Source organism: Mastomys coucha, unplaced genomic scaffold, assembly GCF_008632895.1.
Source record: "Mastomys coucha isolate ucsf_1 unplaced genomic scaffold, UCSF_Mcou_1 pScaffold22, whole genome shotgun sequence".
Classification (NCBI taxonomy): Eukaryota; Metazoa; Chordata; class Mammalia; order Rodentia; family Muridae; genus Mastomys; species Mastomys coucha.
The window spans coordinates 23,037,412-23,063,216 of record NW_022196905.1 but is presented as its reverse complement, the minus strand read 5'-3'; the positions used below and the strand labels follow the sequence as shown (position 1 = coordinate 23,063,216).

The following is a 25,805-nucleotide window of genomic DNA, read 5'->3' as shown; positions in this document are numbered from 1 at the left end:
CAGGCTGGGGGAAAATTTGCCACCTATCTGATGAACGACTTATACTTAAAATAAAAATTTAAAAACCTGGAAGATTATAAAAAAAAAATCAGGAAAATGCCAAACTAGTTAAAAATGGGCAGTCTGGGTAAGGGTCCATCAATGAAGATGTACAGAGGCAAGGAAGGACATGAGAAGATGCCCCATATTTTAAGTTCTTAGGGAGGAGATTAAAGCATTGGCATTGAACCACTGTGACCTATTCAAACGACCCAAGTCCAGAACACCGGAACCACCAGGTGCTGGGAGTGTGCGGGGCAACAGGAACTCTTGTTCCTTATTTCTGGGAACACAGAATGTTCCAGTCACTGTTGAAACAGTTTGGCAACTTCTCAGAAAGCTGTTCAGACTGTTACCGATGCCTGTAAACAACGACAGCTACAGTCCTTGGTGTTCACCAAAATGAGACGCAAACTTACATCCACACAGACACCTGGACGTAAATAGTTATTGCAGCGTTCCTCCGAATCACTAAAAGCTGAAAGCCAACAAAAGTCCCTTCATTGGGCAAATGGATAAAGACATGCTGACATGGCCATAGGATTAAATACTGCTGTCCTAAAATTGAAGTGTACAAGGGACAGAGGCACAATGAGACCTTAAGCTACTGTCTGAGAAAGACAAAACAGACAGAGACAGAATTAGTGGCTTCTGGGTATGGGTTAGCAGGAGTCGTGGCTTGGCAGAGCATGGAGAATTTGTAGAGCAGGGGAGCCATTGTGTCACACTGAACTGCATGATATCATACATTCATCAAGCCTGCAGAACATACAATACCAAGGGCGAGCTCTAATGTTAACTGTCGCTGTGGGTTGGTAATTATATGCCAGTATTGGCTCACTGACTGTAACCAATGTGCCATGGGGATGCAAGAATTCAGCAGCAGCCAGTTGTATGTAGAGGAGGTTACTACACAGAGATCCCTTATCATCTACTCAGTTGCATGTAAATTAAAGTTCTTAAAAAATAATAAAGCCTGTCCAGTGTTGTCTTAAGAACATTAGTTCCCTGATGCTGAGGACAGTAAATCCAGGATATGGATAAATGTGGATCAATACAAAAATTGAAACCCTCTGGCCATCATTGTTTTATGAATGTAAAAACTTTGTCCCCCAGTCACTTCCTCATGGATGCAGTGTCAGTTTCCAGGAAGAGAACTGGCACCCCTCCCTCACATATGTCCCTAGCCCTTCTTTGGCTCATGTGCAACATTGACAACATTGTCCAAATAGATGCCTGGGCACATGATGCCCACTTCCAGAGGCTGTTCCCCATACCTCCAGAGGAGCATCATCTGAACTATGGTGACTTTGGGTGGCTTCTGCCTGTGTCTCTCAGAAGCCATGGTTTGGGCAATACCCTGGGTTTCCTATCAGTACAACAGGAGAATCAATGTGTCCCCAGCTAGGTACCAGGAGTACCTGCTAGTTCCAGGGCTGCTATATTTTGTAGGCATTAAATCCCAGTCCCAGGACCTGCCCGGGTGGTCCCTGACCCTGTCCTGCTCTGGGACTCTACACACTTACTGCTCTGTCTCTTCACATCCAGGCTAAAAAGTCCATCTCTTCCCACCTGTGCACACTGGCAGACTTTGCCATCGACATGTTTGATGTTCTGGATGAAATCAACTACCAGTCCTACAACGACTTTGTTCTCCGAGTCGGTAGGTGACTCTGAACTTATCCCTGTCACTGATGGGAGCAGGGCCAGTGCAGGCCTGTGGTCTCACAAGAGGTTGTGTTGGTTAAAGCACATGGGGACAGAATTGTCTCTGAAGGTGGCTCGTGGACATGTGCCGCTTCCAAAAGGGACTTAGGAGTAAGGGTGACTTTGGGTGGCTTCTGCCTGTGTGTCTCAGAAGCCATGGTTTGGGCAACACCCTGGGTTTCCTATGAAGCTCAGGAGGCACAGTAGACTCCTCATTCACTGCTGTAGGGAAAGTTCCCACTAACAGTAACTCAGACCTGAGTGTGCCTGGACCAGATGGGATGCTATAGAGATGTGCAGGTCCTTGAGCCCCACTGGATCCTGACTGGTGGGAGGAGCTAGGCTTCATGTCCTCCCCTCTGTGCATTTGAATATGTTCCTGGTGCCAAGTCCCACACTCTGAGCAATGTAGTTTCAGTGCTATGTCAAAGAACATCTAAGAAGCTCCTACTTGTACTTTAGTGGTCAGAGAGGTGAGGTACACGGTGGACAGAGAGGCTGTAGAGCCAGACTTCCTGGTGTCTCCAGAGCAGGGCCTGCCCAGGGTCAAAGTGACAGTGATTCAGAAATATGTCCCCTAGTAAGAATCTACTCCACACGCTCAGGGAAAATAAGGAGAAAATGCTTTAATGATAACATGTGTCTAGTTCTGGTGGATGCTCAAAGAGGAGCCACTGATAAATATATTTTTTGCTAGGTTATCCAGACCTTAGGCCGTGTATTCCATATATACTGTTATCCTTAAATCTCTTCCAGATCCCTGCCCCAGGTCACACTTTGAGCAATTTAAGTAGAGACAGCAGATAGTAAGTCTGGTCACTTGGGCAAATGAGAGATTTACACAGCAAAGATACTGCCAGAATTATTTCTTAAGTAACCAGTGTTTTCAAATAGTTGCCGGGGCTCATCCTTGTACACTTGGCAGAATTTTGCTTTTTCTGATAAGAGCACAGGGAATTTATTGGCAGACCAGGACTTAATGGTGGTTGTTATCCCTGGCTCTGTACCCCTGAACTGCCCTTAGAGGCATGTTCTTCAATGTGTGGATGAGCCTAATGGCTGGATTTAAGCCAGAGTTTTCTCCCCTTATTATGGGAATGGAGCCAAAGTAGAAGTCAATCTTGGTGAACAGTCTGTAGCAGAAACTTTCTCAGTAACTCTAAACTTCAATTATAGCACAAAAATTTCCTTCCTCCAGTTTCTAACAAGCCTGGTTTGTGCCCTAATTAACTTCTAAGCAAGCTTATTAGTCTATATCTATATCTATGTCTATGTCTATATCTATATCTATATCTGTATCTGTATCTGTATCTAAGTATTATACATACATATATATGTGTGTGTGTATATATGCATCAATTTTACTACTTCAGGTTTCTGGGACTTTTCCTTAGGGTTAGGAATTGCTCTGAAGACCAGTATAGCTGCAGGTATGGTGAGCAATGCTGAGGGTTTGCCCACTGCCTACCTGGGGAACCCTGTACTAGATTGGAGTGCTGCTACCTGTATTAGGCTAGGGGTTCCTTTAGAATGGAGCCTGACTCTATATGGCCTTCAAACCAAGACTCAGAAAGGCATGCCTTGTACCAGGAGCAACTGTTTGCTCAGTTGTGGGTTTTCAGCTGCCCACATGGTATGCTGTGGCTGTTTTTCAGGCATCAACGTGGGCCCTGTGGTTGCTGGAGTGATCGGTGCTCGAAGGCCCCAGTATGACATCTGGGGAAACACAGTCAACGTGGCCAGTCGGATGGATAGCACTGGGGTCCAGGGAAGAATTCAGGTAAATCATCCAGAAATCCAAAAGTCACAGGTACCCATTCCTCAGATGAGGAAACTGAGGTATCAGATGAGGCATCAGGAATCTCAGGTGAGCCTGGTGTCTGTGACCAATCAGTGGTAAGACAGACGAAGCTGAGTCTCTTGGTGTTGGCTGGGGACCTGAACAAACTGCTAAGCCTGGCAGGTTGCTTTTGCTATTTGATTTTTCCATGCATCATTGGGACCACTCCTAAGTGAGTGGATATAAATCACAGGGAATCAGGGGTCACTAAGTGGCCTGACAGCTGGCTTCTTGGTGCTTTCCCTTGTTTCAAAACCATGGTCCCATCTGGACAATGGTGCTACACACACCTTTAATCTCAGCACTCGGGAGGCAGAGGCAGGAAGATCTCTGTGAAGTTGAGGCCAGCCTGGTCTACAGAGTGAGTTCTGGGACAGCCAAAGCTATATAGTGAGATCCGGTCCCAAAAGCAATAAAGAAACAAACAAACTAAAGACCATGGTTACCATCCATCTGTCACAGAAGCACAGGAAGGAAGCCATGTTTCTCACGTGTTCGAAGAACAGGATGATAGACACACCTACCACCTCTGAGGAGCTTCACTCTGATAGGACAAGGCTTGGTGGCTATGACACATTCTAGGAGCCACTGGAAGGTGGCTTCTGGTCTTCATCAGTGTCAGAGAAAGGTCCAGCCTTTAGTATTTCCCCCTAGAGTAGCATTAGACCTGCCATTTAGATGTAGTTCTGTAGGTTGAATGGAGCTTATGAAGAGTGCCCTGACATCCAGCTGGTGTATTTCCCCTGGTTTCAGGACCTGTAGCATCAGAGCAGGGAACACAGGACAACCTGAGGACCCCTGCTATGGCTAGGCCACTGCCGCAGTCAGGGTTTTCTGATTTCTTGGTTACTATGAAGTTGCGTCTCACTGGGCGTTGAGCCTTCAGCTCACCATGAAGTCCCCACCTTCTGCTGTGGAGAGCGGCAAGCATGTGTTCCAGGGTCTGCTTCCAGCACTAAGTTCTGGTGTCCCTTAGCGGCTCTGCAGTTCTGCATTGATGACATTTCATTTTCTTCTCCCCGGATTTCCTTTTATTATGGTAAAATATGCATGATTGCACCATCTTTTTACATGCACAGCTTTGTGCACTGAACATCCACTTAGTGGCACAGCTACTGCTACTCTCATGTGTAGGACATGTAGTATGGTGTCACCATGGAGCAGACCTTCCCCAGACTGGTCATGCCCAAGGAAGGCTCCCTACCCCCTCGCCCACCCCACCTTATTGATGTAGTGAAAGCTTTGTTTCTGATTTTTGCTCATAGTTTTGGAGTGGAGCATGAAAATATTTACATAAAGGTCTGGCAAGGTGGAGGGACAAGAAGATTTAATTTCTTTGTCCAAAACACATTATCTAGTATTTGATTAAAAAGGCTCATATTTGATATCTTTACACTGGTGTTCAGTTCCACATGGAGGGACACCCTCCCTGAGCTCTGTCGGAGTGGAAGAAGGGAGCTGGAGACAATTTCATTGTTTGGACATAAAATGTGGGGAGAGCTGAAGCCAGGAGACAAGGAGGTGTAGAGCCCTCCCCTGCCGGTTTAGGACTATGCCACAGATTAGGGATAGCTCACATTTCACTTTCTCTCTGGTTTGGGGAGGCAGAGATTCATGGAGCCAGTATACTTACTAGTCTGAAACCTGAGAAAGAGGAGCTAAGAGATGCCCATTTTCTTTTAGCTTTCTTTGTCTTCTGTGTGCTTATGACCTCCTATCAAAAGCTCCATCCAGTAACTGTACCCCAATCCCAGAAACTAAGGATGCCATGCCCAGCACCAGACTCTACCTTGCTATGGTATCTAGGGCCCTGATCCAGAGAGCCTGCCCCTCTATCTAACATTGGGGCTAGTCCCACACAGCCCCTAACTGGTGCCCAAAGCAGTCACAGTGGCTCACCCAAGCCCTGTTGGGTCCCTAACCCCGGCTGACCCCTCTTGCCCAGATATGAAGTAGCTTCATCCAAATACTGTCAAGATTGGGCAGCCGGGATAGGAAGTGAGGTGCAGGGTCAAAGGTCACTGGGGAGCTCCTACCCTCCAGAAGACCCTCATCATCCATGGCTAAGAGTAATGCTGGCTTCTTTCCCTTGGCAGGTGACCGAGGAAGTCCACCGGCTGCTGAAGAGGTGCGAATACCAGTTTGTGTGCAGAGGCAAAGTCAGCGTCAAGGGCAAGGGAGAGATGCTAACGTACTTTCTAGAAGGCAGGACTGATAGAAACAGTTCCCACGGCAGGACCTTTCGCTTGGAGCGAAGGATGTGTCCTTATGGGAGAGGTGGAGGCCAGGCCAGACGACCTCCACTGTGTCCCGCAGCTGGACCCCCAATCAGACCAGGGCTTCCTCCAGCCCCCACTAGCCAGTACCTGTCATCTACAGCAGCAGGGAAGGAAGCCTAGTGGAGCCCATGGGCCACTGGAGATGCATGCAAGGCAAGAATGCTCCAGGGTGACACAAGCCCCATGGCTTTAGCCAGGACCAGCCAGAGGAGCAGTTGCCAAGTGGCTGGGCTGGAGAAGAAGCATTGTCTAAGTGTGGCCTGAGGCCAATGGGAGATGTGCCCAAGCCACCCCTTGGGGCATACTGAGCTCTGTCTCTTCCTAATGACCTGGTTATGCCTGGCTAGTGTTGGCGTCGGTGGTGGCACCTTGGGAATATCTTCCGTGGTCATAGCAAAAGCTATGGAGGTCCAGCTGGCAGAGGAGCCCACCATGACTGAGCCCCAAATCAACTGGCTCATGGGTGGCTCCAGCCCTCATAAGCTCTGGCTTATGGGTGGCTCCAGCCCTGGTTAGCAGCTTCAAGTATGAGTACCAGACTGGGAAGTTGGCCCCGCTGGGCAGGGCCATGACAGTTAAGCTGTTCACACCATGGGCACAGCAAAGAGCTGGTCAGGTCTTGGTCAGGGCAGTATAGAAAGAATTGAAAAGACACCTCTTACTGCATGAAAAGCGGGATTGCTGGCTTTCCTCAAGAGTAGGCTTTTGCTAACAACCAGAGGCAGGTCTTCTGGAATTCTCGGGAGGCCCTATAGCCCTACTTCTGTCCTCCTGGCTCGTGCATTCTCTTCCAACCCCACCTGGCTGTTGGTTTCTGACTGCTGCCACAGAGGGCCCTCGTCTTTCTGTGCCGTCGTTGCACATTCAGAGAGAGGGGTGTGTGCTGCCTTGCCTTCTCGGTGGTATCTTGGACACTGTAAGTTTAACAAGAATCAAGCCTTCACTTGTGCTCAGAGCGACTGACCCACTGCACCCACGGACTGGAAGACCTCTTCTCCTTGGCATTACCAGCTCTCCTCTTGGTGGTTTCAGAGTTGGCAGAGTGTGAGTTCCTGAGTCTAGGTGTGGTGTCCCTGCTCCATAGTGAAGGGAAAGAATGACCCTGTTGACACTTGGAGTCTCCCACCTGTGCTTCCTAGTGACTGCTGTTGTAAGGACATCCCCTCACAGGGGACAGGATGCTGGAGGGAGCTGGTCGGAAGCAACTGGCTGGAAATAGTGGGGCGAAGCCTGGCTTCTGCAGATGTTCAGCTTCACTCAGAGGAAGGGAGGCAGCTTGAAACAGGGCAGGTGGGCATAAGCCCTGTCTGGTTGTGTCTATGGAGGTCCTTTTCCTCACCTCTCCCCAAGGGCCTGCCCCCTTCCGAAGGTCTTGTCTTCTTAGAACAGGTCAGAGCAAAGCCTACCCTTCCCTGGCAGGGTGCATATGTGGTGTTCTGGACTCAGCTCTGGCTCAAGTGTGTGGCTACGTTGGCGCCTGGGCAATTTTCCAGGTCAGCCAGTGCCTATCGCTGGGACACTCAGCTGAGGCTAGACTCAGGTCACCTGTGGGCAGGAAGAAAACTTCCAGCAAGGGAGAGCTGGGGGCTGCATGCAATGTCTCCAAGTCTCTGAGCCTGCACGGCAGGTGCCCTAAGGCGGGGATGGGGCAGTTGTGAAGATTGCACATTCTCTACGGACTGGGCCAGAGCTGGTGGTTGGTGGTAAGGGTATCCTCCAGCACCTTCTGCAGAGGAACTCTGATCTATGGCCACGCTGCTTTGTTGCCTTTCTGATGATGTCAGGCAGTGTGCTATGGCTGTTGTTGGCTGCCTTTCTGTCACCCCACTGTGGCTAGAACCCAGAGCCAGGGCCAGGCTGACCTCAGCACTCCACTGCAGCCTTCAGGGTTGGAGAGCAGGTAGCTTCAGTGTCCTCCAGTGGTCATTCATGTCTGGTTCCTGTGGCTTGGCATTTTGCTCTAACAGTGTTGGGGGAATGCTGGCTTCAGGAGAGCTGAGGGCAGTGCAGGAGGCTTTTGGGTTCTCCCCTGACCCTGAAAACCATCACAGATTGCATTTATAAGAACGATTCAGGCTGTTGCGGGGCTCTGATTCACCTGAGCCAGAACCTGGCTAGGGCTTGCAAGTCCTCTCTCTCCGTGGCTCTCGCCTCCTGCCCGCCCCCATGTTTTCATATCCTTGGGACAAATGGCTTTTCCTCATGGGTTTCTTTTGCACTAGGAATTTCTCACCTTGTCTGGTCTGTCTTAACCAGATATGAAGCAATCAGCTCAGACATGAGCACCCAGAGCAAGTGAGTACATGGTGGCCCTGGTTCCGAGGGCTGTGGTGCTGTCCCTGGCCTTCCAGGCCATTGAGGAGGAGAGGGAACCTCTCACACAGCCTCAGGGTCCTTCAGAGTGGCTTCTAGGCACCCAGAACTACTCACTGCCTCTCTGGCTGATCAGATTAGGGACAGAGGAGTGGTTCTCAAAGATGCCCACATGACAGTCCCAGGTCCTGTGTGTGTGTCCTTTGCCACAGTCAAGGACCTTCCCAAGGGGACTTAGGGTAGTAGGCCTGAAGGACTGAGAAAGGATCCTAGACTATACCAATGGGGTTAGGGCTGACACATGGCCCCTCAGAAGTAGACAGAAAGATGGCCAGGCTGGGAAAGGTATGATGCGTGCCCAGGAGTGAGTCTCTGTTGCTGACCTGAAGATGAGGACATGAAACATTGAAGAGACCTAGGAGGACAACACAGCTCCAGCCAGCAAAGAAGCCAGGAAGTCATGCCTCCGACCACAAGGAGCTGAAGCTGGCCACAGCCTGAGTAGGCAGCAGGCAGGCCATCAGAGCCATCGAGGAGGAGGCCAGCCAGTGACCCCTGGATCTGACCTAGATTCCTCTGAGCAGAGCCGGCCTAGGTCTATAGTACTGCAATCACGTGGTGTGAGTGTGTAAAACCGAGACCACAAGGGTGCATGGGCAGAGCCACTCAAGGTGTGGTCAGAGCGAGAGAAAGCAACCTTACAGGAGGATGGCATTGCCTTCTCTGGGCACAGGACTGTTCTGAAGTAGACAACACAGGAGCCTTGGCTGGGTCTCTTCTTCAGGGGTGACATCTCCATCATCAGCAATTCCAAACCCGCCTACTTCCTGTGAGGTCAGAAGCCACACATGCAGCCATAATGTTCCTTGGGGTTTGGCGATAAACAACTTTCTTTTTACTTGTGATAAAAAATGTATTATATTGCCTTATTTATTTTTAATCTTGTACAAATATTCATGTACAGATGTTAGAGCCATTTAGGTAGGATTCTCTCCAAATTATTTATTTTAAGATGCTCTGTAAATAGTGCACCAGTTACAGGTGCTTGTTCACTTGTACCAAAAATGAGGAAAAGCCTGGTACCCACTTCAGCCCCTGCTTGTAATGCTGTGGCCCTTGGGAAATGACCCTAGTGTGTTCCCTTCCCACCCCTAGCATGCCTCCCGTGCCTGACACTCTAGAGTAGAACGCAGCCCCAGAATGCTTCCAAATGCTTCCATGGGCTGTGCCAACCTGGGACAGTTCACTCCTGGGGTGTCTGTACCTACAGGTGTATGTCCCCCCACACACAGCAATCCAGTTGTTTCTCAGACTCCAAAGCCACCAGGGCTTCCGGACCCCTTCTGTCATAGAAGCAATAACCATAACCTAATACTGTAGAGACAAGTCTGGCCCAAACAGATTGATATTTCAGAAACTACCCGTGCATGTGAGTTTGCTATGAAAGACTGACATCCAGGCCCCCCATCCCTCCCAGAAGCTCTAGCTTCTTAGTTCCTAGAGCCAGGATTGGTACCCCAAGATATAGCTGAGCAGACTGAGCCAGCCACCAGGCCTGGGCCTCACTATTGCTCACTAAGGAATAAGGGTGAGGGGATCCTTACGATCCTATATATCTATACCAATCCTCAAATCATGATGCTTCATGTGACCGAGGGTCGTGATGGTTTGTTTCAGTGTTGCAACATTGTGGCATATTCAAGGTGGCACATCCCACCTTCCTCAGTGCCATCCTGGTGGGAGAAGGGGACCCCTGAAGGTATAACAAGAAAGAGCCAGAAAGGGCTGACAGAGGATTCAGGCCGCGGGCTTGGCTGGCAGATATGAGCAGCTTCCAGAGAGCTCACATTGTATTTACGTGTGAGCAGAAGGACTCGTGTACCATTGTCCTAACAGCAACTCGTAGAGACTGCAAATGACTTGCTTTCACAGGCTGAGTAAGAGGGAAACAGTTTGGATTGTGGAATCAGGGGAGGTTTCACTCCAGTCTCTCACCTACCACCACCCTTAGCAAGGTAAGTTCTAGGACTTTCCAGGTCCCAGAGATCTTCACAGCCTGTCAGAGCTTCAGTCAGTGGAGCTGGGGTGGTGTTGCAGAGCAAGTGCGTACCCTTTATGCTGAGCATAATAGTGGCAGGGAAAGAACTTTGCTATATACACTGCACACCTGGCAGCACCATGCTGCAGAAGGGATGCTGGTAGTTTACATTTTTACATGGCTATACATACGTAGCCACCCAGAAATTGACTTGCTCATGCTCTTTAATGGTTTCAACTTTCGAAGGGTGCGTTTGGCTTGGTAAAATTAATAAAGAGCAAGTCTGGCAGCTTAGATATTGGGTGGGCCTTTGAAGCATCTTGCTTCTCTGGCTGTGATTGGCTTTGAAGGTTTCTATAGTGGATTTGAACCAATAGCTCATTTCCATTTACAACTACAGGCTTGGCAGTAGGTTGATGGTTAAAAGTGTGTATGCATGCATGCCTGCACACATACACATGTTCAAACACTGCACGTGCGCACACACACACACACACACACACACACACTTTCATAGGGAGTATTAGAGTTGGTTTGTATTCTTGGTCCCTTAGACTGGGGGTTAGAGGAGATGCTTGGGATGGGCTTAGATTCAGGGATCTGCTGGGAGATGTCATTGGAGCTGCCCTGAGCTGGCCTGGGGATGGGAAGCTAACCTTATCTCGGGCAGAAAGAGGTCTCAATCCAGGAACTGTGGCACCTAGATAACTATCTTATCCATAAATCATTCTGAGCTCTTTGACACCAGAGAGAAAACATGTTGACAGTTCACAGCTGACACAATGAGTGTGGTAGAAATGGAGGCTCTTTGACCATAAGCAACTCCTGGCGCCTATCTGGTCAACCAGTGCCACATGGACCAAGACTAGTATGAATCCAGAAGCACAGGCCTAGAGCCCAGGAGCCTTCCTAGGGGAAGGCAGGTGTGTGGCCTGGCCAGAGGATTTCCTCCTAAAGGGTAAGAGTGGGCACAGTATGGAAGGGCATATTCAGGAGAGCTCCTGCTGCTCACTGGTAGGAGAATTCTGGAGCGTATCATTTCACATATAGAGCTGGGTGACCTGGGTGGCCTGGTCCTGATGGTGGCTGATGACAGCTGCACAGGGGTTCTTCCTGTTGGGAGGCCATCTATGATGCTCTGTGGGCTGGAGGCAAGGATGATGTGTTAGGTTCTAGTGGTTGTTACACAGGGTCTGGTACACCATGAGCACAACTTCACACAGACACACTGAGTCAGACAAGGCAGGTGTCAGCACCCTTTGGGGTCTGCCTCACCTCTAAGAATTCAGAGGGCACTTTAGAATGTATGTGGGATCCCTGGCCTTGCCCTGAGAGTTCATTCCTTGTAAACACAGGTCCAATAATAGGAGATGAGATCTGTCACTCTGTGGTCCATGCCATAAATACTTCAGATTCAACTTCAAGTGCCATATCCTGTCACTCAACAATTATCTAATCAACATGTCATTATGTAATGACTAATACATTTAGATTTTTAAGTTTTCTAACTATTTTAATCCATTCTGTTCCACACATTCCAGATGCCTGAAAAACAAAAATTATTCCACTAGAGGCCAGCCACATTTAGTTCAAATCAATGTGTGCTCCTGTGCATGTGTGTGTGCATGTGGGTAAACATTGTATGCATGTCTAATACAACATAAAATTATTCTTCCTGGGATTAAGGTTACTCACTGAAGGAAAAAGAAATTGAATATAGTGAGCTGTCATTTGGGACACTTAATATCCCATAAGCTGAGGAATCACCTGCCATCCCGCCCCCGAACTCCAGGGAGGGAGGCGGGGATGGGCACATGTCTCTGAGCCACTCAGCCTACTGGTAAGTCTTTTTTGCAAAGGGACCTCTATGATAGTGTCATTCTGGCCCGGGTGCATCGAGAGGCCCTGTTGGTCTGTTTCTCTTGTCTTGTTGGATTGAGGGTTTGGTTGTCTGTTGAATATTGTGCAGAGTAGGTGGCAACTCCACATGTCAGGTGAGTGTCCATCCGAACTCTGAGGGGGGAACAAAATGGCATCAATCTCAGGTACACTAGCCCTTCCCTGCCCTCCAAGTTCCAGCAGCTGACGTAGGGGCCACACCTTCCACCTGGTGTGTCAGCTCTTGCCGGTCTGGATTATATAGTGGGAAGAACAAGACTCAGGAGGCTATCTTGTATTGTTCTTCATAAGTGGCTGGAAAAAAGACTCTTAAAATTCAGAAAATTGACCACCACTATGCCACATCCTCTGTCCTGACAAGCGTTGGTCATTTAAAATCTAATGAGTATACTGAGTTTTCTTCAGCATGTTGCTAGACCTGCTCAGTCCACACTCAGACAAGAGAGGCCAATCATTATTGCCCCATTAGTGAACACCTTTGGGGGGAGGGCTTTGATATAGAGGTAAATTGATCAAACATTCATTACTAGAACTTCCATTTAGTTTTGCAGTTCCTGGGCCCCTTCTGTGGACTCCTTGTCCATGAACAGCCTGTGGAGGAAGTAGTTGGCTACTGCTCAATACACATTGTCCTGAGAGTGCAAGGCAGATAGGGAGGGGCCAGGCCTCAACTCTTCATCTGCTCTGGCCAAGCTGCACGTTTTCTGCTAAGGTTAAGATCTCTGCTAAGCCAAGTGAAATCTGTAAAAACTGGGCTGCCATCGATGCTATTGTCTATACAACCCTGCTTACCCAGTGTGGTGCAGGGTGTCTCATGGAGGCTGGTTCCTGGTGGGCAAGGCTTGGTTGAGCCCCATATTTGGAGCATGTGGCCAAGTGCTGTTTGGCTCTGTAATTCTTGGCTTTCTGTTGCTAAACTAGAACCATTTGATTTCTTTCCAATCGGCTGCATTCCTCCAAAGTTAGAGACACCTGGAAAGAAATTAGAACTCCTGGCCTCAGCTTTAGAGTGTTACCTTTAGAGTGTCTCAAACTTTTCGAAACACAAACTGAAATTGTGTTAGCAGCATCTTCTTAAATCAATCTTTTCTGAAAGGCCTGATATCAAATAGGGACAGAGCTATGGCACTCCTATAGAGCCTAAACCATACTGCCCAGCTAGAATTACAGCTCTTACCCTCAATGCTCCCATGCTTCCGGCAAGCACAGTGCCTTCCCAGGGACTTCCCAGGGAGTTTAGAGAGAGTTCTCCAGGAGTGCATAGAAAGCAAGGAAGGGACAATGGTACATGACAAGAAGTATGGCTGCCTCTCCATTACAGGACCCCCACGTGCTTTCCAGGCATTGGTTCTGCTGATGCCAGACAACATCCACTTCAGATGCATTGGTTTCCAAACATTTCCAGCAACTTGCTGAGATTTAGCATTTCAACAGAGATGCTATCTGAGACTGACTCCAGAAATCTTTTAGACTTCATAAACTTGAAGGATTGCCTGCAGGCAACTAGATCTGCCTGGGGTTGGTGCCCTCTGCTCCATGGCACTGCACTGGGAAGTGGGCCTGACAGCAGCCAGAAACTTGTTTCTCACCTCCCACCAGCAACCTCCACTCAGCCCCAGACCCCAGGCACATGAAGCACAAGTCTCAGGGGACCGTTCCCATGCTGTGGGGAGCCCAAGGAAGCCCCCAGCATCTCTTGCTTACACCACTAGCAGTGTGGGCACAACTGGCCACCAGGAGCACACACGCCTGGGGAGGAGGGGCCTGCTCTGTTGCCTTCATCCCTGTTAAAATTGAGTATATGCAAGCCATTTGCACTATGGAATTGCATGCCATGAAATTCCTAACTGTGTGCACCTTAGTTTGAATTTGACATTATGTAGCATGCACAAAAGAAAGGATGGGCTTGGGCTTGTCTCCAAGTCACCTCTGCCGCTCATTGGGAGCACAGCGTTGCCCTCAGCCAATGCCAGGTTTTGTGGAGCCCGTGTGGGTGTGGCTCCAGCACTTACTGTCCAGTGTGTCCCTTTCCCACCGTGCTCCCACTTAAGCTGATTGCTCACCAATTTGCACAAATGGAAATGTCGTTATGATCACGTCTTAGCAGTAATTCCATCTTGGTTTAAAGTAAGCCCAAAGCCCACTTCTGGAGTTCCTTACTGAAAAAAAAATTAAAAAAAAAAAGGCATGTAAGCACCTGTGTCCTGTGTTTATCAAGAAAGCTTTGAGTCCCTTAGGGATGGAGGGTGCATGGACAAAGGGGGCATTTTATCCCACACGATACACTTACCAGATGCGTCCGTAGCTATGAGAACTCGATGATTATATTCACAATAACTCAATATCACTGGGTAACCTCTCACAATAGATTTGTATAATCAATACGGGTCTATTTTTATGTCAACTCTGTAGAGCACCTTCCAGTCTTTTTCAAGATTGTTAAATTGAGATGAGTAATTGAATAATTTGTCCTATTTTTATTTAAAAAGTGAATGAACTGAAATGTTAATGTGAATGTACATTTCTTAACTGCAACTTTTCTACTGAGTGTTTGCACTATAATCTCTGGGGTCTTATTTAACAAAAATAAAGGAGAAAAATTGCTTGAATAAACTCTGGCCATTTTCATTGAAGGACAAATGGCCATATGCACTCTCTGAAGTCATCTGTGACTCTTCGTGGGGTGGGGAGTTAATATTCAAAATGTTACATGCCACATGACACCCCCCACCCCCCAGTGACGTAAGCTGTGTTAGTTTTTTTACACCACCACTCCTTTACTTTTTTTAAACCTGAATTTTAGTCCTGGGCTTCTGTGAATCCCCCAGTTCAGATATTTCTCTTATTCAGACAACATTTGAATGTTACTATGGGCTCTCCGTGCTTCTTGTAGTCTGGGGTATCTTGTTGGGAAGATCGTTTCTCAGATCTTTCAGAAGCTCCTGTAGCTGAGGACTCAGTGATAAGGTTTTCATTTTACTCTCTGAAGTCTCCCATCGCCTCTGTGCGTGCTGGGCAAGTACTCCAACCCTATGCTATAGCCCCAGCTCTCATTGCGCCCTCGTAAAAACAGTCACCTGAGCCCAGAAATAAACTGGTGACAGGTTCCTTTGAAAAGCTGAAAAATATTAACCCATCCCATGTTAGCAGAGTGTCGAGGGGTCACGTCCACAGTCACGCTGCCACAAGGCGTTTCCTTCAAATTGTTTTTCCTTTGTACACTGTTTTAAAGGTTCTCCAGAGAGAGAGAGAGACAGAGACACAGAGAGAGAGAGACAGAGAGACAGAGAGAGACAGAGACAGAGACACATAGAGAGACACAGACAGATAGAGAGACAGAGACAGACAGAGAGAGACAGAGAGAGAGACAGAGACAGAGAGAGACAGACAGAGAGACAGAGAGAGACAGACAGAGAGACAGAGACAGAGAAGGAGGGAGGGAGGGGGGAGAGAAGGAGGAAAGGAAAGGAGGGACAGAGGGAGGGATAGAGGGAGAGAGGGTGGGAGAGAGAGACAGATAGACAGAGAGACAGAGAGAGATAGAGAGACAGAGAGACAGAGACAGAGAGGGAAGGAGGGAGGGAGGGAAGGAAGGAGGGGGAGAGGGAGAGGAGCAAGAGAAGGAAGGGAAGAGGTGTGTGTGTGTGTGTGGTGTGTGTGTGTGTGGTGTGTATGTGTGTGTGGTGTATATGTGTATGTGGTGTGTATGTGTGTGGTGTATGTGTGTGTAGTGTGTGTATGTGGTGTGTGTACACTCTGGTATCAGGGAGAGGTGGGAAAACAAAACTTAGCTTGAGGAACTCACATGACTGGGGCTGACACATCTGAAGCTGGGCAGACTGGGTAACTGAGGAAGAAGTTAGTTTCCAGCTTGCATCTAACTGCACGAGGCCATCCTCATTGAGTTGGTCACCTGCTTTACTCTAAAGTCTTTTACGGATAGCAGTCCCATTTAAGTTCCTTCACAGCAACATTTGTATGGAATTTGGGTAAGCAACTGAAATGCAGACCTAATCAAACTATCAACATGCATGATGTAGAGTTTTCCTCTTTTAAATAAAGACTACCTCTTTAATGTCAGCTACACTCGTGTCCTAGTAAAAGGATTTTTTTTTTTTTAGAAAAAGATATGGGATGAATATTCTAATAGATTAAAGAAAAACAAAGGGCATATACAAAATTATGGAAAGTCTGGGATCAAGAAATACGACCTAGCAAAAATGAGGTCATCGGTAGAACTATTAATAAAGGAAACACAAATCGAAAGCAATACCATGCCACATCCATCCTCAGCAGAATGATGTTTTTAGAAAGAAAATGAAATGCACTACTAGCAAATCTTCGGTGAGGTTACACTTCCACACTTGCTCACAGGGAGTTCATCTTCACTTGGTAAAATGTCACAGGGACCACAGGGTGCTAATTCCTTTAATATGGTAAAATCACCCCAGGTTTCTAGAGATGGCTAGTTATCCTACCAATCCTAGTGGTCTCGAGCTTCAAGCTTTTACTGTGCTGTTGATAATGATGAAACAACAGGGAACACACTGTGGTAAACACAATTCTAAGACTTCCACTCAGATTCTATCCTCACCACTTGTAAGATACATCACTCGTCATTGTGCCAGGAGTTATATGGTCTGAAACATGGACCTCCTAGGTCTCTGGCTGGTGGCAGACAGATAGGCCAGAGAGATCTGAAGGCTGGTGGCTTTTGTCCAGTCATAATGGCTTAGAGGGTTAACTAGCTGTGTGACTAGAGAGGAGAGGGTCGGCATCTCAGAACAAAGTGGCTCCCTTCTGGCAACTGGCAACAGAAGAAAACCTCAGACCTACAATTATAAGGCAACAGATTAGGAGGGCTCACTTTCCCTGGGCTCTGAAGCAGGGGCTGAGGTCAAATCTCCCACACGGTTCATGTTGGTGGTTTTTAAAATAGCGTATATATTTTTTAAAGTTTTTATTTCCTCAGCTAGACTTTGAGGACCTAATTCTAAATTGCTAGAATCTTCCCTGATGCCCTAGCTACCTTGAAAACAGCCCCAAAGAGCAAGTCTGTCATCACGCTACCCACAGAGCTCCGAGTTATAATGCTTGTTGCTGTCTGCCTGAGGGTCTCAGCCTCCAAGTCCTGTTGGAAAGCTGTGACACCATCAGGCATCCCTGCTGCTGCCACAGCTAGCTACTGCTGCAGACAACAGCCTTAGCAACAAGCCAGTAACCCAGTGCATGGAAGTGGCCTCTGACTTCTAGAGTCTGGAGCAAAGGCTTGGAGCAAGTTGGTGGCCTGTCCCTAGCTGAGGCACTTCGCCTTATCTACCCACAATAGGAAGAGCCCAGCCAGCTATCGGTAACGTGAGGAATGGAATCAGCCAACGTGAACAAACCTGGAGGGAATTTTCTATCCAGCAGTTCCAGGTAAGAAGTCACCTCAATCTCATCTCAGGAGATCCCAGAGAGAACCCCAGAGCAGGGACATGGTCAAGGGGTGTGCTTGTGAGCCATTTCGAAGTTCACTTATCATTCAGCCACAGGAAGTGATTGAGGGAAGCACTTACCTAACCGTGATTGATTAGAACAAAGCAGAGATGTCTGTCTATAGGACTCAAACCGAAGACAGGCTTGTCACAGGATTAGCAATTAGTTCTCTAACAACACTCCCTGTGAGATGGGTGCCGGTATGGAGGCACTGTGTGGAGAGAAGTGTGGTTATAAAAGATTAGGTGGGGTGGGGATGACCTCTGGGAGATGGAGGGCACTTTGAGTTGGAACTGGGGGGAAGAAGGGAACTGGTGGGGGAAGCAGAACACCCATTTTTCTTGTAGGTATTAGGACTGCTGTTCCATAAAACATGGTCTTGCAGACTCTAATGATAATCCATGCTTGTCTCTAAGCAACCAAGGTTGGCATCATCCCCAAGGACCATTACTCATCAATTATCACAGAATTGTTAACTTAGGGATCCTGCTGTTGGAAAAACAGCCTGAGCCAGCAGCAGCTTTCCACGTCTCAGTCTGGGAATGCCCACTCCTGCTCTCTGTTTCTCTCAGGCCGACTGAAACCCAGAATGTGTCAGAGTCCAAAGGGGACCTCGAATTAACTGGATTGGCCACTAGTGTGTTGCGACAGAGTATGGACTATCTACACGGCCTTATCTTGAGGTGTCCTCCTAAGTAACATGTTTTAAATAACTTACTTTTTTACATCATTTTGTTTATAGTGAGAGTATGAACAGACAGGTGTATTAGGTCAGAGAAAAACTTGCAGGAGTCAGTTCTCTCCTGCCACCATACAGGGATTACACTCAGGGTTTCAGACCTGGCAGCAAGCACCCACCCCACACCGAGCCATCTTTCTAGCCCAAAGAGTGATACTGTAGTCACTTCAGCTGAGTCTCTATGAGTAAAGCATACTCTAACTGGACAAATACACAGAAATTACCCAGAAGGAACAACGTAAGTGTCCAGGAGCTTACCTGTCATCTAAGCCTTTCCTCTGGGGCCTACAACTCTTTCCAGAATATATTGCCTCAAACTGCTTCCCTGTACTCGTTCTGTATTTGAATTTCAGTCTTTGAAAAGTGAGGTGGAAATAGAATTCTCTTGGCTTTACATCTGAATTGATTTGCATTCAAGCATAAACTTTGGAAATAGTTCTTATGAAAAGAGTTTATTTTTAATAATGAAGATTGGAAGAACTTTTCTCTGATGCATTCATCTCCATGTTACACAGTTCTAATCGGGTTTTAAAAATAGTATTCTGTCTTTGAAAAATTAATAAAGCTCTGACACTTTCACAAGGCTGATTTTATAACCAGATAATTACACAAATGAAAATAGAGAATTACTTTAATAGGAAGTAGCCTGTAAAACATGCAGATGTTTAAATATAAAGTAAATGACCACTTAAAACATCATGTGGAATCTGAAGTTCCCGGTGCACAGTCGCAGCTGCTGGCCCGCTCCTGAAAGCAGACAATGAGACCCGTTACCTGTGGCTCCAAGCAGGCAGCCCTGGACCTTGCATACACCTAGACTCTCTATACCCTATTCTTTTATCTGGGCTTTCCCTTTTTGATTTCACAGTAGCACTGGCCTTTTATCTGCAGCCAACCTGCTGACCCACTGTGGACAGGACAGGTGGGAGCTGCAGCCACCTGCTGACCCACTGTGGACAGGACAAGTGGGAGCTGCAGCTACCTGCTGACCCACTGTGGTCAGGACAGGTGGGTAGTGGGATGGACTACACTGGCAACATAATCATATGTCTGGTTTTTAGCAAGGAAGCAACAAATGTTTGTAATAATAAAAGTGATCTCTGTATTTAGGTGGCCATAACATGCCTGCACGAAGGGGTAGGCCTGAGGGTACTGGAGGTTGTCTGGTGCTAAAGGAAGCTCCATCTAGTGTCTCCTTTCTTACACAATCTGGGGTACATCCACCACTTGGGTTGGGATACTTAGAGACAGGGACAGGAAACATGGGGAGACCATGGGCAAGAGTAAGTAACTACCCAGGCTACTGCAGGAGCTCCATTCCCTCGTCCCACCCATAGAACAGCCTTGTGCAGCAACTGAAGCTTTCCAGGTGTCTAGAAACCAGAACTTTCTACCTGTGCTGCCCTGAAGATGAGTGGGAAATCAATCCAATCCATTCCCAAGGGGACTAAAACCCAACCTACACTGTACTCTTGCCCAGTTTCTCCTGTCCTCAGGAGCTCATACCAGTCCTCTCTCCATCCGAACCAGTCCTAATTCCACCTAGAAGTTCACCTTCCTCTCCATCTGTCTGTCCTCTCCACTGTGGAGATGCTCAGCAGTTCCAGGCAAACCACACCTACACTTGGCCTAGTATGTCAGAACTCCAAAGCCCATTTCCTCCTGGTTCTGCTTCACTGACGGCCTGAGTGAGCTTAGCCCAGGGCATCAGGGGGTCCCCAGGACACATGGCTTTGCCAGGGCAGAGGGGGCTGGGCCCACAAGCTTTGGATTGCACCTGATATGTTTTTGTCATTTTTTGGATAAGGAAAACAAGGGTCAGAGAGGCAGAGAGATTGTTCCTGAGGTCAAAGCCAGGCAGTAGAGGGCACAGGGCTCAGTCAGGCCCAGTGACTTTTTCAAGCTACAGAATACAAAGAATCTTGTTCTCTTTCAAACTGCCAACTCAGGTCCTTGATTACTCCACCCCCACCCAGGCCTAGGCAACTCTTCCCTTATCTTACTGTTTGGATAATAAGGACTGCTCCCACCTTCCTCACCTGGGCCAGCTGGAGTGTGTGGTATAGACAATTAAGTCATGTCAAGGCATCAGGGTCCTGTGGATCCATCCTGACTGTAGTGAAGCTAAGCGGCTCCTGGGCTTGGTTGGGGAGCTCAGTGCTAAGGATCCCTTCTTGGATGGTAAGCTCATGATGAACTGCCTCCTCAATTTCCTGCAGCATCTGGGCCTCCCATTGCCGCAACCGTTGCATCTGTGTAGAAAACAGACAGCTATCTGCAGAATTGTTGTCACTGTGGGTAACCAACGTGCACAATGCACTTTGGGAAAAGAATACCCAGCAGGCCTGGGACCCTTGTCCATGTCTGAGATACCAGCTGAACCCATAGGGTTTGTGTGTCTTCTGTGAGTTACTCCAAGTGTGGAGAAGGGGTGGAGCCCAGACTCAAGCTTTCTCAGTCTCAGGAAGGGTCAGCCCCTGTGGCTTTTCCGAATGAGGGAATAAAATTTGCCAAGAAAGGGGCTGGCTCTACTGATCTCTGCTACCCTAGAGGTTAGGATCCTCAGGAGGGATACAGGGGAGAAATGACCAGGAAAAAAAAATCCTCCTGAGCTTCCCTATGAGGCCTTCACATGCTTCCAGTGGTTGGCTAATAGGTATGAGGGTTTGGAGTTGGGGTCTCTTGACAGGAGATGGAAACGGGGCAGTTAGCATGTCTTTGTTGTTTGAGATGGTCTCAGGCTTACCTCGTGCCTCTGTCTCCCAGGGCTGGGGTTACAGATGTTTACCACATCTGGCCTAAAGGTAAATGTTCTTAATGCTCTGTCTACTTTGGCCACTGCTCCTGCCAGGATGCCCTCTGACCATCAGGGCTCTGGGAAGGTGTGTCCCTGGCAGAAGCACCTCCGAGACAGGTGAGGATTAGGTGTGGCTTATGCTCTGCTTGTGTGAGAGTGAGCCATCACTGTCCCATACTGTGGCTAGGGAAGGGCTTGGGGCAGCTCAGCCAGGCCCTGACCCAGGACCTCCCCAGATTGTAGCAACATCCTGCTGTGTTTAGGCACAGGTAAAAGTGCAGGAAAGAGCACAGAGGGCCCTTTGGGAGTATCTAGGTAGTGAGGTGACTAATGGGACAATTCTTGTCAACAACTTCTCTATTGATCCCTCAGGGCTAAGGACAGTTGGTACCTGGATGCCTGTGAGCTAGAGACCTAGGACAAGGAATGGCCAGAACCTGCACTGAGGACAAGGCTTACAGAGCCCAGGGCTAGGGAATCATGGTGTCTATAGGCAACAGCGTCCACGGTATCCCTTCTGAGCAAAGCCATCTTGAGACAGCTGAACCTTGGGTGTCAGAAAAGCTGGAAGGCCTTGCGACCTCATAGGCAGATGTGGGTATTCTATGCACACCTCCACACTTGGTGTCAGAGAAACTGAGTAATGGAAGGTAAATGCCCCCCATATGATAGCTGGGAAGCATACAGGGACATGGAGCTCCCCGGGGACAGGGCTGGGTTGGGAGGCAGGAGACCTACTGCAGCTGCCCGCTTCTTTGGGTCTCGTCTCTTCCGCCAGGCGATGTCTGAGATTCCAGGCATCCCCGAGTTCTTTGGCCAGCTCATTGCCTGCAGGGCCTCTGTCTTCTTCTGATGCTGCTCCTTGTCCAACGAGGCTGACGTGCATGGTTCTTCCTCTGCAGCTAAATGGTGTGAATGGGGCTCCTCCTGCTCACTGGATCTCTCTAAATCCTCAACAGTTGAAAGCCTTTTTCTGAAGGTGGCTGTGGAGCTGAACCCTGACAGCTGGGGGGAGCCTTCAGATATCAAGGACCAGCGGCTTTGGAAATTCCTTCCTGGGGGCCTTGGGCTCCAGCCCATAGCCATCTCCTGTGGAGTGCTGTGAATGGCAGGTCTCTTCCAGTCTGGCATCTTTGTCACTAGAGAGGAGCTGAACTCAGGAATCTGGAGATAAATACACAAATCTGGGTCCTAGACAGTTGCAGTACCCTTCATGGGAACATAGTACATTCTCATCCAAGCACAACCACTCAGAGACACATACCCAGTGACCCTAGAGATGGGAACACTAAGCACTGAGGGTCTGCACCCATGCCTCGTGACTCAAACCACAGGCATGATGGGACAGATCTACCCCGCTCCCCGCCATTGCATTGATGGTTAATGAACAGCTCAGTGAGCAACAGTCCAAGATGGGTCTCAGGGATAAGGCTGAAGCACAGAGAATGTTCTAGCAAACTGCCTTCCTGGCGGGGAGGAGGATAGCTAAATGTTATCAGTGGAGTAATCTTAACACAGAAATCTCGGCATGAAAAGACAACCCTTCTTGGCAAATTGATGAACAGGGGAAGGCAGTTGGGTCAGTGGCTCTAGTTCAGTGGTTCTCAGCCTGTAGGTCATGACCCCTTTGGGTGAGGTAGTTGAAAGACTTTCACAGGGGTTACCTAAGACCATCTGACAGTGCAGATATTTACGTTACGATTCAAAACAGTAACAAAATTACAGTTTTGAAGGAGCAATGAAAATAACTTTATGGTTTGGGGGGGGGTTGTCACCACAGCATGAGGAACTGTATTAAAGGGTCACAGCACTAGGAAGGTTGAGAACCGCTGCGTAGCTGATTGCTGGAGGGACATGGAGCATGCTGTATTTGGTTATAATATGTCAACTCCAAATTTCGCCTCCAACATAAAACCCAGATTTAACCAAAGATACTCCTGCATGCACACCCCTTTTTTAGACACTAATGAAGGACACCCCAGCCTGCATATCTATAGGCCCTAGACCAGTGGATTTAACTTTGTACAGGTAGAAAAGACTAAAGAAAAAAAACTGTCCAATTCAGGTAATTTTTAGCAGCATGCAGATAAATATGCAGGGGGTTTCTTATTATTCCAAACCCAACACGGTAATCTCTGTGCCATCTGAATGCCAGGATATGAGGAAGCAAGGTGTGCCTAGGTGATGCACAAACACTACAGCATTTTATGTAAGGAATCTGAGCTTCAGTCAGGGGCTGGCATCTGAAGCGGGGCCTAGAATTGATCACCCGAAATTAAACACACTTGTCTTCACCATAGGGCCTGCCTCCTTCCCGTGCCCTTTGACACACTTTATGGGAAATGACCTGACGGCAGCTAGTACTCTGATGTTTTGTGTTTTCTGGGTTCCTTGGGGATTTAGACAAACTCACGCAGGCAGTGCCATTGTGCTCCGACGGAGCTTCGTTTGACAGCAGTGCCAGGCTGCCTACTTTGCCTTCTTCCACATTTATGAAGCGATTTCTTGCACTTAATGTCTTTGTATAGAGAGTGACAGGTACTGACATCCCTAGACTGTTCAGGAAGCCATTGTCACACAAGGGGTGAGAGGAACTGACACATAAGGAAGTGGATGCCATATGTATATGTCTATGTAATTTATATACTATATAATTTATATTATAATTTATATACTATATACTTTTTTTTTTTTTAAGAAAATGACTTTGACACTTTTTGAGGCTGGACATAGATGTCTGTTGCTATCCATGAACAATACCAACCATCAATAGGAACCCAGAGGGGCTTCTATTACACAGGGGCAGGGGGTGTTCCCGAGTTCTCAGCACCAGGATGGGAAGACTCTGGTCTGCCTCTAGCTAGAAAGAACTAGCTAGGAGTAGTCCAGAGATGACTAGGGTGTGTGGCCTGGGGGTTCCAGGTCAGGAGGTGGGGCTATGACCCCTCTAACATTAGAGCACACCCAGGGTCCACAACAGCTTCTCACAGATAGGAAGTCTTTGGGGCCTCATTGACAGGCAGCCTGACTCCGGGAGTACTTGGCCGCGGTCCGCCGGACATCCACTGTCAACACGGCACACTTTACACCATCTTACTCCCAGCAGCACCCCTCGAGGCCTACCTCTGTGTCTGAGTCCATCCTGTCTCTCCTCTGAAATGGACGTTCCTGGGCAGTTGCAGCGCCTAGCTCTTGAAATCAGAGCGCTTAAAAACAGCCCTGGCCCTCTCAGGCCTGGACAGGTGCACGTGAGCACAGCTGGTGAGCACACCTGGTGAGCACGTGGGCACATGGGCAGGGGAGCGCCCCCCCCGCCCCTTCCCCCCACCCCGCAGGGCTTTCACCTGGCGGGTTTCTTCTCACCTTAGCATTACCTTAGAATACCTCTGAATTCTTACAGTTGGAAAGGCAAGACTATCTGGTCACCTAAACCAGTAAAGACCAAAGACCACAGTCAGACAAGCTGAGAGGCACCGGAAGTGCCGGAATCTCAACTGTGTGGATGGCGAAGGATTTCTACCCTTCCCTTCTGTGCTTCTCAGATTTGAGTCACTAGAGCTCAGGGCACTGGGCTAGCTAAATGCCCGATTAAGCTCATCTGGGTGGGTCTCACTCGAATTTCTAAGGATTCCCAGAAAACCTTGTGGCCTCTGCTCTTGTACTCTCAGCTCCTCCGGGGATTGGAGGGCAAGAAGATCCCTTAAAGAAGAGTTCCAAGTGAGTCCAGGAAACAGTAAAACCATAATCTGCCTTCTGCTCACCCCAGGCACCAGTGCGTCCCTATTTTGAAGACACACTTCCTCCATGCACAGTCCCCCTCAAGTATGTCATGGTTGCTTTGGAGGCTGAGAGCTGGTATGGGCTGGGATCACTCATTGCTGAGTACCACAGAGAACAGCAATGAGACTACAAGTATGTGCCAGTGGGTCCAACAGTTTTTAAATGTACCCATCCTCTGGCCTCCCAGGTACCCTCGGGATTATTATTTTGATGGAGCTATCTTTTTAGTTTATTTGGGGTGGTGTCCCATTATGTAGCCTTGGCTGGCCTGGAACTCCCTAGTGCTGGGATTAAAGACCCGTACAGCCACTCTGGGCATGGGTTTCTTTTTGACTATTCTTCTCTTTAGATCTGCCCTAATTTGCTTCATCTGTGACTTTTCTGGCTGTGTGCAAGGCATCTAGTTGAACATTTAAAAATAACACTCCAAGGAACTAAAGAGACCATTCAGTCTGATGGTCCTCTGGCACGGTCAAGCAAGTAGGATTGCTGGTTCAAAGTCAGGCATACTTTGAAGCCTATAGCATATTAATGATGATATGGACCCCCAGAGGGCTAGCCCTACCAGAGCCCCACCAGCGAGCTAATGTTCACAAGCAACACGCAGCACTGAGACCTGTGGCAAATTAGCCAGCCGTGCTGTGCTGTGCTGTGTACCTGGCAGCCGCATCCTATCTAATCTTCTACCATCCCCTTGCTCTCTGAAGCCCCAGGAAGGCCTGTCTTGAGGGGTCTTGGTCACTTTTGCCACAGATGCAGTCCCTGAAGGGTTGGAATTTACACCGCAGCCTCAACTCTGGCCAGGTGCAGAGTCCGTGCAATGTGCCACAGCTTTCCCTCACGTGGTGCACACAGGGATTGAATCCCTCAGTGCATTCACAGGGATTGAAAGCTGG

The 25,805-nt window shown here is 48.3% G+C and overlaps 2 protein-coding genes across 2 annotated transcripts in view; one reads left to right on the top strand and one right to left on the bottom strand.

Moving 5' to 3' along the window:
• Adcy1 (adenylate cyclase 1) overlaps window positions 1-14,767 on the top strand; it is a 118,326-nt gene extending 103,559 nt beyond the window's left edge. Inside the window, exons 18-20 of the mRNA XM_031339480.1 lie at window positions 1,588-1,702; window positions 3,402-3,526; window positions 5,683-14,767. Of these exons, the coding sequence (XP_031195340.1) occupies window positions 1,588-1,702; window positions 3,402-3,526; window positions 5,683-5,985 (543 nt within the window). The 3' untranslated portion in view covers window positions 5,986-14,767. The remainder of the gene's footprint in view (window positions 1-1,587; window positions 1,703-3,401; window positions 3,527-5,682) is intronic.
• A 4,003-nt stretch (window positions 14,768-18,770) lies between these two features.
• LOC116070563 (coiled-coil domain-containing protein 201-like) lies at window positions 18,771-24,301 on the bottom strand. The gene is made up of 4 exons (XM_031341997.1): window positions 24,253-24,301; window positions 21,868-22,293; window positions 20,372-20,584; window positions 18,771-19,079 (listed from the first exon to the last, which is right to left on the bottom strand). Exons 1-3 carry the CDS (start codon window positions 24,268-24,270, stop codon window positions 20,408-20,410), a joined length of 621 nt encoding a protein of 206 aa, XP_031197857.1. The 5' UTR covers window positions 24,271-24,301; the 3' UTR covers window positions 18,771-19,079; window positions 20,372-20,407.
• Between the last annotated feature and the right edge of the window lie 1,504 nt (window positions 24,302-25,805).